The sequence below is a fragment of the Electrophorus electricus genome, unplaced genomic scaffold (genome assembly GCF_041902795.1).
Source record: "Electrophorus electricus isolate QZ-2024a unplaced genomic scaffold, ASM4190279v1 Scaffold231, whole genome shotgun sequence".
In the NCBI taxonomy this organism is placed as follows: domain Eukaryota; kingdom Metazoa; phylum Chordata; class Actinopteri; order Gymnotiformes; family Gymnotidae; genus Electrophorus; species Electrophorus electricus.
In genome coordinates this window covers 2630-15000 of record NW_027658511.1, presented here as the reverse complement: position 1 = coordinate 15000, position 12371 = coordinate 2630, and the positions used below count along the sequence as shown (strand labels likewise).

General features: G+C 39.9%; 1 protein-coding gene and 1 pseudogene across 2 annotated transcripts; both read right to left on the bottom strand.

The window, feature by feature from the left end:
* Positions 1–910: 910 nt before the first annotated feature.
* Positions 911–2255, bottom strand: LOC145655353 (gap junction alpha-3 protein-like; annotated as a pseudogene).
* Positions 2256–4532: 2277 nt separating this feature from the next.
* Positions 4533–8518, bottom strand: LOC145655354 (gap junction beta-2 protein-like). Of its 2 annotated transcripts, none has more exons than XM_081708981.1 (2): positions 8056–8518; positions 4533–6298 (listed from the first exon to the last, which is right to left on the bottom strand). In XM_081708981.1, the coding sequence occupies exon 2, from the start codon at positions 6222–6224 to the stop codon at positions 5424–5426; it is 801 nt and encodes a 266-aa protein (XP_081565107.1). In that variant the 5' UTR covers positions 6225–6298; positions 8056–8518; the 3' UTR covers positions 4533–5423. The 2 variants fall into 2 exon arrangements, with proteins under 2 accessions (XP_081565107.1, XP_081565106.1); XM_081708980.1 differs by lacking the exon at positions 8056–8518 and adding an exon at positions 7490–7772.
* Between the last annotated feature and the right edge of the window lie 3853 nt (positions 8519–12371).

The following is a 12371-nucleotide window of genomic DNA, read 5'->3' as shown; positions in this document are numbered from 1 at the left end:
ATCTCGGATGTAGTTCCTGGGATCTGCTGGAGCCATTCTCCCAATTTGGCAGTCATGGCCCCTAGTGCTCCAATTACCATAGGAAGCATAGTTGCCTTCACCTTCCACATGTTTCCACATTCTCTTCTTTCATCAGGCTTTCCATGTTCCTTGTTTCTGATGTTGCTGTCACTTGGGACTGCTACTTTTATCTCTACAGCCCTCTTCTGATATTTTAATTCACCACTTCTTTGTCCAGTTGGTTAGCCATTTCCATTTTATATACACAAAAAACACCAAGTGAGCAGAAGTTCAGCTGAGGGAAAAACCTTGTGGAAAAGGAACTCAGAAGAATGGTCAGACTAGTTTGAAATGACAGGAAGGCCACTAGAGTCACTTAACAACATTTGCAGCTATGATGAGCATCTGTGAACACACAACATATTGAACCTTGAAGTTGGGATACAAAGACAGAAGGCAACAGTGGATTCCTCTTCTGTGATCCAAAAATAGGAACCTGAGGCTACAGTAGGCAAAGGGTTACCGAAAGAGAGACAGGCAAATATTGCAAATGGGTTGTCTGAGTTGATGAAAAAAGAGGACTCAAATGTGCATAACATCTAAATATATCTTCATAACATCTAAAATATCTTCTCCCCATTGATTGAAAAAATTAGAGCCAGCTTGCTCCTTCTTTATCATCCCAAAACATTAGTGTGTTTGCCACATACTTTATGTAGTTTTCCTAACCAGCACAAGGTGCGCTACAACTAACAGATTGCACAGGATCACTCACTGCTGAAAGATTCTTAAGAAAAGAAAGGACTTCACAGATGCAGCACCCTTCCTCTTTTCCATTTGTATTTTTTAACTTCCTGAATTTTATCTTCAATAACCAGAGACAGTTGTATGAAAGGAATGAAGGGGTCTACTAGATTGTTAAATCATCACATCTGGCCCTCATACTGCTGGTCTTTCTGGATCTACCAAACAAACTCATATCTGTCATCAAAATAGGTGGCTGGTGCATCTCCACTGGGGTGGTTCTAACACCAGTGGCATTGTACGCTTCATCCCTCACATCGCTTAGAATATCAGCTGTGTGGGTGGAAGGATGAGCTAATTTTTTGTGCTCCATTTTAATGCTTAATGAAGAGGAGGAGGAGGAGGAGGAGGAGAAGGAAGAGTAGCATGGGGGGGGGGGATAAGCTTCACTTCACTCATCTGTCACTCTGCAGCCATGTTAGCCCACTTCTGCACTATGGCCAAATGGTAGTAGTTTCTGTTGTTGCTGCTATAGAGAGAGTATAGAGGAACTTTCTTAGCTGGCTCAGCCTTGTGCTCTGCTGCAGTGGTGGCTGCAAGGGCCACAGCTGCTGTGGGGTGGACTGCATTGCTACCAGCACGGCCATGTCTGTGTAATTAGGAGGTGGGTTTGAGGACAGGAGGGGGCGAGCTAATTGCAGGTAGGACAGCAGCACCATCTGCATCCCTGGTTTCATCAGCAATGCAATGCAATGAGTCATACTCTGGCAAAAACTTGTTCATGCCCTGTTTGATTTTCTTCCAGCCCAGGTGATAGATTTCTGAAAGATTTAACACAAGAGACACACGAGCCACCACAAGCATAAATTTGACAAAGATAGTCTTTCCTGTGGGTTTGGAGATAAAGCAATCCACCATATTTGGGCAGGGCCAACTTGCATACGTGTAAAGAAGCTGAAGTTGAAACCCATAGAGGAAGTACTGGCCAAAGATGAACCCCACTTCAAACAGAATCTTGAAGATGATGTTTAAAACATATGTATGCAGGAGGGTTCCTCTGATTCGGACTTTGCTGTGCTTGTCACATATTGGGGGCACCTCCGTCCCCCGCTCCTTTTGTACCTCCATTCCTGTGGAGGTCTTTATCCTCTCGGTGCCTATTTGCCTTGCGCGGTTCCTTCTCTTTCTCCTCGTGTTGCTCCTTCATCCACACAATGTGAAGGACATGGCCCAGATAAATGAGAATACGCATGGACACGAAGATGATCTGCAGCACCCAGAAGTGGATTTCTGAGATGTTGAAGGCCTCATCGTAGCAGACGTTCTGGCAGCTGGGCTGCTGCGTGTTACAGGTGAAGTCAGACTGTTCGTCCCCCCCACACCTCCTCTGCAGCAGAGCCCAGCACCAGGGTCCTGAAGATGAAGATGACCGGCAGCCAGACCTTGCCAATGACTGTTGAATGTTCTTGTGCATTTTCCAACAGCCATCCCAGAAAGCTCCAGTCACCCATGCTTTAAGTGTTCTAGTATAAATAAAATGCAGTGTCAGGTGAATCTAAATCAAAAGTACCAAAATGTAATGAGAAAAAGTAAATACAAAGAGAAGACCTTGTTAAGCTCTATAAAAACGAAAAAAGAAAAATAAATAGATATTAAATATTGACAAATACCCTTTCCTCCACAAAGCTCTTCTAAATGTCTCCCCTTAGTTCATTATCCACTTGGCATTACACAGAATCAATTGAATAAAAAGGAAAAAAAATTAAAAATGAGTATGACACATAATAAACAGCTTAATTTAACTTTCATCAACATGATTTATATGACTTATATTTGACAATTGGTTGGTAAAATATGTGCAATAGAGCCTCTGATAAGTACATGAGAAAGTTCATTGACCATGACAGATGAAACACTATTTAATATTTCAAATGACCTACAGTTAACTCAATTTCCCAACTATAGCTTTAGCCATAAGGTGCAAGATGTCGAATCCCCTATAAGATGAGACCCTAGTGGCTCACAGTTCCTCAAGCCACATTATTTATGAGTGTCTATCTGTGAGTCATCATCACTGCTATCAATAATCCGTGTCTTTGCACCATGCTGATATCATGCCAAACTACTGATCAAGTAAGCTCTTCATTCTAAATATTTATATGTACGTGTTTATAGAAATGTCAAGTGATACTAAATATAAAACAATAATTTCCTGGCAAATTCACAAACACATTATTTAAACATTATTTCAATGCATAATATATCTACAGGGTCCCTCACCACTAATTTGATGTCTCCATGTTTTACTTTTAGCTCAAAATGTGCTATGCTATTAAATAATAGTTAATGCACACAATGGATTGCCTCAACCAAGTTGGTAAGAACACCAAAATAAATACACAGATTTTTACATTTCCTACTCGTCACCTATTCAGTTCAATCACAGAAGCAGCAGGTAATAACATGTAACATGGGATTTGGTCAAATGTAGCATTCTGCTACAGAGGGACAACATTTTGGATGACAACGTGTGTGTACTTATCAACTGTTGGTGCACCCTTCTAGTAAGACCACACATCAAGCAAAGGTGCCTTGAACCAAGTAATACATTCATTTACTCCTTGCTTGAAAAAACCCCCCCCAAAAAACTTGTTTATGAAATGCAAATCTGAATTCTGTATATTTACTTCCATATATGTGATTAACTTGCAGTTATTGATCTAGGGCAGGTTTCCCAAAAACATCGTAAGACAAAGGTTATTATTAAAAATATATACTGAAATTTAACTTTTTCATTTTTCTTGCTATGCTATGTAATTTCTTTTTATATTAGAAGCTCCTGTTAAGCATTTTAACTATGTCAAATGAATCATCTAGATGGCAGAATGGTTGATACTATTGCTTCTATTTTACACTTCTAAATATTGTGTGCAAATACAATACATATTTCCTTAGTATATATGTGGTAAGCTCCAGAGCTGAGATACCAATGCTGCAAATGAAAACAAATTTAAAATTGAAAGTTTACATGCTGAAGGATATTACTACTTTTATACTAGTTATGTAAGGTATGAGGTACTAGTTCAACTATCAATCAAATTAAACCTGTTACACTGAAGGAGCTATAACCTACATGTTTACCTTTTTGACATGATAAACTGTCAGTCTGACAATAGAGAAGATGCGAGATTTTCTTTGTGCATAATGGCACAAACTATTGATGCATCATTTCCATTATTACAGGCTCATTGTCTGATTTGTTATCAGGCAATGAATAGTTTATCATCTCTGGTAGGCAAATAACTCCACCAAAATCTTACATATCCACAACCTTTACATACAAAACATAGGCAAATGTATTGAAAGAGATCTTAACTTGTTGATGGGCTTCAGCGAAGCGTGGCGGCCTCATCCTCCATGCCATCCTTACCATCACGCTGTGTGACCATGCACGGGTGCATTCATAGAGCTGTTTCTCTGCACGAGTGCAAGCCACACCCCTGTTTGCTGCCCAAATTCATCACCACTGCTCCACAGAGCTTACTACTGTCATGAGCTCTACTACATGTGCAAAAAAAAGAAAGAAACGATGAAATAATAAAATTTGACTGTTTAAAAATTAGCAAAATTATTTTTTTTGCACCATGTAAAGGTATAAAGACAAATCAACAACCAAAATGTGCATAATGCGGGCCCAGAAGCAATGCAAAAAATGAAAGTGAACATATGTTGAAATATTTTGCCTGTGTGTAAAATAAATCAACTTTCATATAACCAAACATTTCACAATTACAGGTATTTTATTTCATCTAATATGGCAATCTGTAAGAGAACCAAAGATACCAAAGATAGAGAACAATGAGGATGATATTCATCATCAATTACAGGTGACATGCTCTATTTAATGTATGCATCAATGCTGCATGGGGAAAACATCCTTATCATCCAAGCTACAGTAACAATGCATGTATCATTTTAATTGATTAACTACCTAGCAATTAACTACCAACGTTTTAAAAGAATTTTTAAAAATTTACATGTGAGTGTATTTGTTAATGGTTACAAACTGACAATATTCTTTTGAGGAAATTAAATTAGGATTTTATGACTAATTCTTTGGGCTGTATGTATTGCACATTGTACACTGCAAGATATAAAATGCATGTATAAAAAATTACGCACCTGTGGTCTAATATTTTTTAATTGAACCTTTTTATAACACACTTTGAATACAATGATTATGACAATTATACCTTTACTTACCAAATATTTGAAGTGTTGGTTTTTCACATTACTATTTTAGTAACTTTTTTTAATGATCTGTCATTATGCTTCTTACAACCTCTACCACTGTCAGCTTTCTCATTATCAATAAATATGACCATATTAATCAGTTTATATACAGTACCATAAACTTTAGTTGCTAACCACATAAAGCAAATTATTGGAAATACTCAGCATCTCTGCAAATATTTATGATACAGATTGTGCAAACTTAGCTGCTTAACATCTGCGCTCTTATGATCCTCACCACTAGATGGCACTGTAACGTCCTAAACGAGGTCTCTGTTGCTGAATACTATGCCGTACTAATATTGTATGTAAATCTGGGGGTGTGTTGGTATGGTGACAAGCAAGTAAATAAACAAACATAAAACAGGACTAGGCACATGTAAGTCTCACACAGCTTTGCAAGCGGACGACACAGAAGACGACGAAGCCATCAAAGTCTCATTTCTCATCATTTGCAGCAGTCCCTTGTCTTTGGCCGCGTAGTCTGCCTGCCCCTTCCGCACCCCCCTCCTAGCCGGGCCCCGTGTCGCAGCCTTGGCCACCAGGTAGGCCAGCTCGGCCACGTTCAGCACCATGCAGGCCCCCGACGCTGCAGCCATGAACACGGTGAAGACCGTTTTCTCAGTTGGCCGCGACACGAAGCAGTCCACCTCGTTGGGACACGGCACCTCTTCACAGCGCACCAGCCGGGGCAGCCACACCCCGTCGTAAATCGCGTACAGGGCGTACATGAAAACAGCCTCGAAGAGCAGCCGGAAGAGTAGGCTGGCGGCGTACACCCACCAGAGCGCGCCGGTGATGGGGAGCCGTCTCTTGCGCAGGCTCTCCAGGTCCTCCTCCTGCTTGGCCCTGGACCTGGAAGCGCACAGGATCCCCCGCTTGTCCTCGTGCCTGCGGTGTGCCACGTACATGGCGACGAGCAACGGAGGGGTGGAGGCGAAGATCAGCTGCAGGCACCAGAGGCGCACGTGGGAGATGGGGAAGAAGTGGTCGTAGCAGACGTTCTCACAGCCGGGCTGCAGCGTGTTGCACACGAAATCGGCCTGCTCGTCGCTCCACACTGTCTCGGCCGCCACCACCAGCACGCTCACGCGGAAGATGAAAAGCACCGACAGCCAGATCTTGCCCAGGCTGGTGGAGTGGCGGTTGACTCCTGTGAGCTGGGTGTACAGTGTACCCCAGTTCATTCTGCTGCTTGTGCCAGGTCAGGCCTCCAGGGGCGAAACAGATGCACCACTAACCTCTGAAGTTGGTCTCCAAACTAAAATGAAACCGAATAAACATTGTCATTCCTTTATGCTGTGTTTATGATAATTCGCGCTATAAAAGTATGGTGTGTGCTGTGTTGGGTTTTGAGATGCTGGAAAATGTCAGTGTAAATGAATAACAGGGAGTGCATCACATGAACTTAATGTGTAATATGTTGGAAAGTCCAACAGGCACAAACTATTTAATTTTGTTTTCTGGAGGTCACAAAATAATGTGTGAATAAATTAGAGATGGTAAGGACATAACTGGGTCACAATGAAATCCAGTAGTGTTGAATTTTCATCTATAGTCTTGAATGAACTCTACAGTGATCAGTTCTGTTCAGCTGGACATATATAAACACTGTAGTTGAGTATTTAACAGCGTTTTTTAACTGCCCAGAAGTACCAGCAGTGGGTATGGTGCTAAAAGAGATTTGTTGGGTGGAAGCAAACAGCTGAGTATGAGAAGTAGGTAGCTATAGAAGTAAAATAAAATAGGTACAATATGAGAATGTATAAAATGGATCACAAAGAACCATTCAGCAGTTAAGACTTTTGAACTTAATTTAGAATTACATTGATAACATCCATTGTATTACCGTCCAGTACCATAACACACTTTTTAAGTGTGGTGCATTAGAAACCTTTTTTATGGTAATTTGAGTTAATAGTATTATGACAGACGTCACTCATTCAGCGACCATTATTCAGAATAAAGCTGAAATAATTTGACATTTAGATCAGTCATTCCATTAAAAATGCAGAGGTGTCCGCTACGACTGTTCAGAATGAATAACTTGGACAAGCAGTATCGTACAGAATAATAGCGCTCTGTTCGAAATACAATAGATGATTCTCGATGTTTTCCTCCGACGTACAACAGTGCGTAAAGCTGCACAAACGACATAAACGTGTTTGGTTTGAACAAAAACAGTATTTTAGTTACAAGTTATCTTCTCCTTATTCGTGGTTTTTGGAGGTAGCCTACATTAGTTATGCGACTTCCTCCTAAAGTTTCTGACTATATATTTTCGAACATTTACTTGCAGTAAGATGCAACACTGATAAATGGCATCATTAATTATACAGGTGAAGATTATACACCCATAGAAAAACCTATATATCTGTCCAGATGCAGTTACAGTTAATATTGCTATTAAGACAAAATATTGGGGAAAATGGCAATTAATCTCGTATCATACCTCACGCCTTAAGAAAACGGATTATCTCCATTTTGACGAGATCTAACTGGAGTGCGTGGAAATCGATTAGACGACGAGAATCTGCACGGTAGTGGAGAGGCACCTGAATTTTGAGGATCACCTACATGACATCACCACAAAGGCGGAGACAACGAGCTACTCATGGCTACGTGAGAAGACTACAGTACAGTGTTAATTTATTTAAGGCATTTGTTTAACTTTTAAATCCGTTTTTCTACAATCTTAATTCTTTGTGTTTGTTTATTGATCTTTAAAATGCAATGCTAAGTCTACAGCCTCCTCACTATATTTTATTTCTATTCATAAAAGAATAGTGGACTGAAGCCAATAAGCTTCCTTCATCTTTTTCTGTGTGACATGACATCACTTGAATGTGATTTAAAAATTTCACTTAAAAAATTATCTGATTAATCATTTGCCATGACAGGTTCCCACAGACCAGCCTTTTCAGACCAAAGCTGGCCAACCTCCATTATCTAACTTTAGCCTCCTCAATTCCATGTCCCAAACAAATGGCCGTTTGTTGCAGGGCTAAAAGACAGTACCTTTTACAGTAGCATTCTTTCACCTCTTCTGGGCAGCTCCCACCCTATTAGGTTTCTTCAGTGATCATGAAGTGACTACAGGGTTTCTGCAAGAGGGCATGAGAAGGCGGGGGAAAACGGGATGGCTGAAAGAAAAGCCACACAAGGAACCATTACTTATTTTTGACGAAGTCGTGCCATTTGCTTGGCGTTAATGAGTAATTTCAAGTTATTTCAGTGCATACTGATACATTTTATTGGGGTTGTCAACTCAGACTCACCTGCCTGTTCACAGAGACCATTTCCACAGAATACATTACAATCTCTGTTCGGTGCTATTTGTCCCCTTCACTGTAGGACATATTGCCAATACAGAGTCTATTTCTTTGGAGTCTGGTCATGGTGGTGTGTCTTGCTGGGTTGTTTTCAAGAGCAGGCATAAATCCTCTTTATTAAGGGATGAAAATACACAGGGAAATCATTGTACTTGGGCTTTGAGAAAAAGTTGCAAAGAAAATACTATTTTGTGAGAGATAAAAATAAATACTCTGTGGGAAAAAAATGCTCTGTGAGATTCTCTATTACTGGACTGTATTGTTCATTGCTGTATTGCTAATTTTCTGTTACAAATTTTTTAATTACTAATTTTTATCATGGTCAGGCCCACACAGAAAGCATGTATGTACAGATCTCTGCAGTTCTGATCACTCAAAATGTATTTTCATTCTATTTTCAGGTTTATATCCCAAGGTGTGAATAACCTTGAATAGCCACTTAAGGTTGTAATTCCAAAATTTAAAAATATACTATATCATAAATCGATTTTAAGTGCCTTACATGCAAATTGCAACAAATCAATCAAAGAGGCTGGATGCATGCAATGGATAATGACTGAAAGCAAAGTACAGGCAAAGGTCTACCATGCAGGATCTAAGGCCATGGCATTATGGACAAGTTGTTAATGGAACAGTTCAATACTGAGATCAGAAATTCAAAAGTAAACAACCTGGGGAGTATATGTGAGAGTTGTAATGAGTCCACAAAACATGAAATGTGAGTAATGAGTCCATGATGGAGTGCTGCCAGGAACCGCCATGATGGTGGCTAACAGACCACCCAAGATGAGTGCTAATAGACCACGGTAGTATGAAGTGAGGACAGGAACATGATACACATACTACTTCCCAAGGATTCAAATTCCTCACCACCATGCTTCTTTAGCAACCCATGAAGAATCTGTATTAATAATTTTACACTGGCAAGTAAATGATGGTGCTTAAGAAGAAAACTTGTTAAATCAGGAGATTATGGACTTGTTTTACCTACTCAAAAAGGGAAACTTCTATATTATCAGTACTGGTAAAATTTGCATTATTTCACACTAGTAATACATTGTGCAATAGAATGCCATGCAGCACAACATGAAGGCTGTGTAATAGATAATGATGACAAGACCAGAGCAAAAAAATATTTGAATAGTTACAGTTGGAGAATAATGTAAGTTAAAGCTTGTCAAATGATTATGAAATGACTTTGGGGAATTTCAGCAGTATGAAGCAAACACAAGAGAGTCAAAAGATATAGAATAAGTTCCCTCCAGCCCTAGGGTTAAACAATTCATCATATACTGAAAGGGGACACCACTTTGTTCTCTGCAATTACCTGAATATAAAAGTGTTGCAATTAATTTATTTTATTAATATTTATTTCATGTTTCATGCACTGGATCGGTCATACACAACATATGTGCACACTGATGGACTACAGACTTCACCATGAGCAAGTAAAAAAGAAATCATATGTTTCCATTATGCATTCTGTTAGAGGTCTGATGAGTCGCATGTTTTTGGACCACTTGATAAAACCCAGACACACGGACATGGCCTAGAATTATCTATCCTCCCCCTTAGGACAGAAGGTAATTCAAACAAAAGTCTATGATAATCACACAGCTGTGATACATCACACAAATGTCCCGAAGAAACCTCGACCCAATAGAGCAATAGAATGCCATGCAGCACAACATGAAGGCTGTGTAATGACCCAGCCTTTTTATATTATTGACCACTCAGGTGTTATGTTACTGTACCCCCAAAAAAGAGTGAATGTGACAAAATACATTTAAAAACACACTCACCGTGTTGTTTGCATTTATAATGATACCATTTATCACAAATAAAACCGTAATAATTTTTCACTACACACACACACACACACACACACACACACACACACACACACACACACACACACACACCTACACCTACACACACACACACACACACACACACACACACACACACACACACACAAATTGTCAGAAGACAGAAATGACGTGGAAAGTTTTTTATTCCATGTCACAGGAAATACTAAGCGTAAGAAAGTGGAACGGTCCAATCAGTGTAGCATGTTGACCTCTCACCTTCACTCCCAAGATGGAATGTGGAACTAGCCAATTTTTCTATTGTAAATTCAAGCTTGGGGCAGTAATTCACCTGCTTTGAATTAAGATTCAGAGAAAGATTTTGCCATATTTAAACTTTGTTTTTCAGCTGACTACATTATAGTATGAAATATGAGTTTGCCTAGTGTTGACAGGCATATTGATTAATTTGGGTGGTCTTAAATAAAATGTATAACGTTAATGAATCCCCTCCCAAAATATTGAATGATGCATTGAAAAATGAAGAACCGAATGAGAGGAAGAGGAGGAAGGGTCACGAAGACAAACAGAAAGAAAGGAAGGACAATAAAAACAACCTCGTTGCCTTCAGTGTATCACCCCCTTATTCCTGAGCGAGAGCCACAAAAGAGGGCATATTGTTTACTAAAACTGGCCCCTTGCACCGGCATGCCAGTAGCAGAACAACAGAGTCCAGTGTGAATGGGTACAAGGAGGGTTGGAGGGGGGAAGAGAAAGAGAGAGAGAGTGAGAGAGAGAGAGAGAGAGAGAGAGAGAGAGGTGAGGGGGAGAGGGAAAGAAGGCAGAGTCACACAGCCTCTGAATGAGAGACAGTGAGAGGGATGGAGAGTGTAAGCTGTTGGTGCTGTACACCATTTTACATCATTTTAGTTCCTGAGATCATCTCAGATTTGCTTATGTGTGTGTACACACACAAGGAGGCACAAACAACGGTGGCCCAGGATTTAAACAGGCCCAGGAAAAGGAGACCCATGGCCACTGGCAGCATGAGGGGGTGGCTTCCAATGTGTGTGTTTGCACATGTGTGTGCTTGCAGTCTTCACTTCTGAGTGTGCATGCATTTCATTCTGGCACGTTTGGATGAGCGATCATGCTGAAGTAGTGGGCTGCACTTCAGTCATCTGGATGGTCTTCAGCTCGGGAAGCAAGGCACATGCAGCTTCTGGGCGAGAATCCAGATGGGCAATTACGTGTTATGAATTTGAATGCAGCTTCTACCACACTTACAGATGTCTAAGTTAAGATAATTATAATAATGCTGTTATGTTGTCGAGCCTTTTTAGATGATGAGGTGACTGAAGTTTATGGGCCTTTTATTTTCAGCATCAAACATTTAATAAACAGGCATTAAAATGCGCTGAGATCTACAAAAATATCAATTAAAACCTGATCTGCCTCTTTTGGTAACAGGATTCACCACTCTCACATTACTAGACAGATTCATTTCTTCCACATAAATGCACAGATTACACACAGATGCACATGTGCACACAAACACACACACACACACACACACACACACACACACACACACACACACACACACACACACACACAAGAAAATAACAAGACAAGACAAAAAGACAAGACAAAAGCATCCAGCTTTCACATTGTCAGTAAACATGTGCAGTCACAAATGTAATCTCAGAGACTGCCATAACGAAACATTTCCAATGGATGGCAGCAGTAACACACATGCAGTACCCAGACTCATGCTCACTTACCATATGTTCACTGACTTGGTGAAGGCATGATAAGTGTAAACATTATGTAAGTTAATGGAGGAAACTGAACTTTCAAGAGCGACACATGACTTGAAAGGTCCAAGGAGCCAGTCAATGTGATTTTAATTAGCAACTGAAGACTTTTCTTATTAAGTATATCTTTCAATTTACGACCAAGTATTAAGCATTAAACAAGACCAAGTATTCAAACTACTTCTAATACTTGCTAATACACATACACAGTCTGTATATTGTTTCAGCATAGTCAGCATAATCTTTCATGCTAGATAGCTTTCATGTATATTTTGGCAACCATGAAATCTTATGCAAACATACTCTTTTGCTGTGAGAGTCTCAGTTATGGTGAGCAGAATGGGTACTCCATAATGGCTATTAATTATTACTGTTCA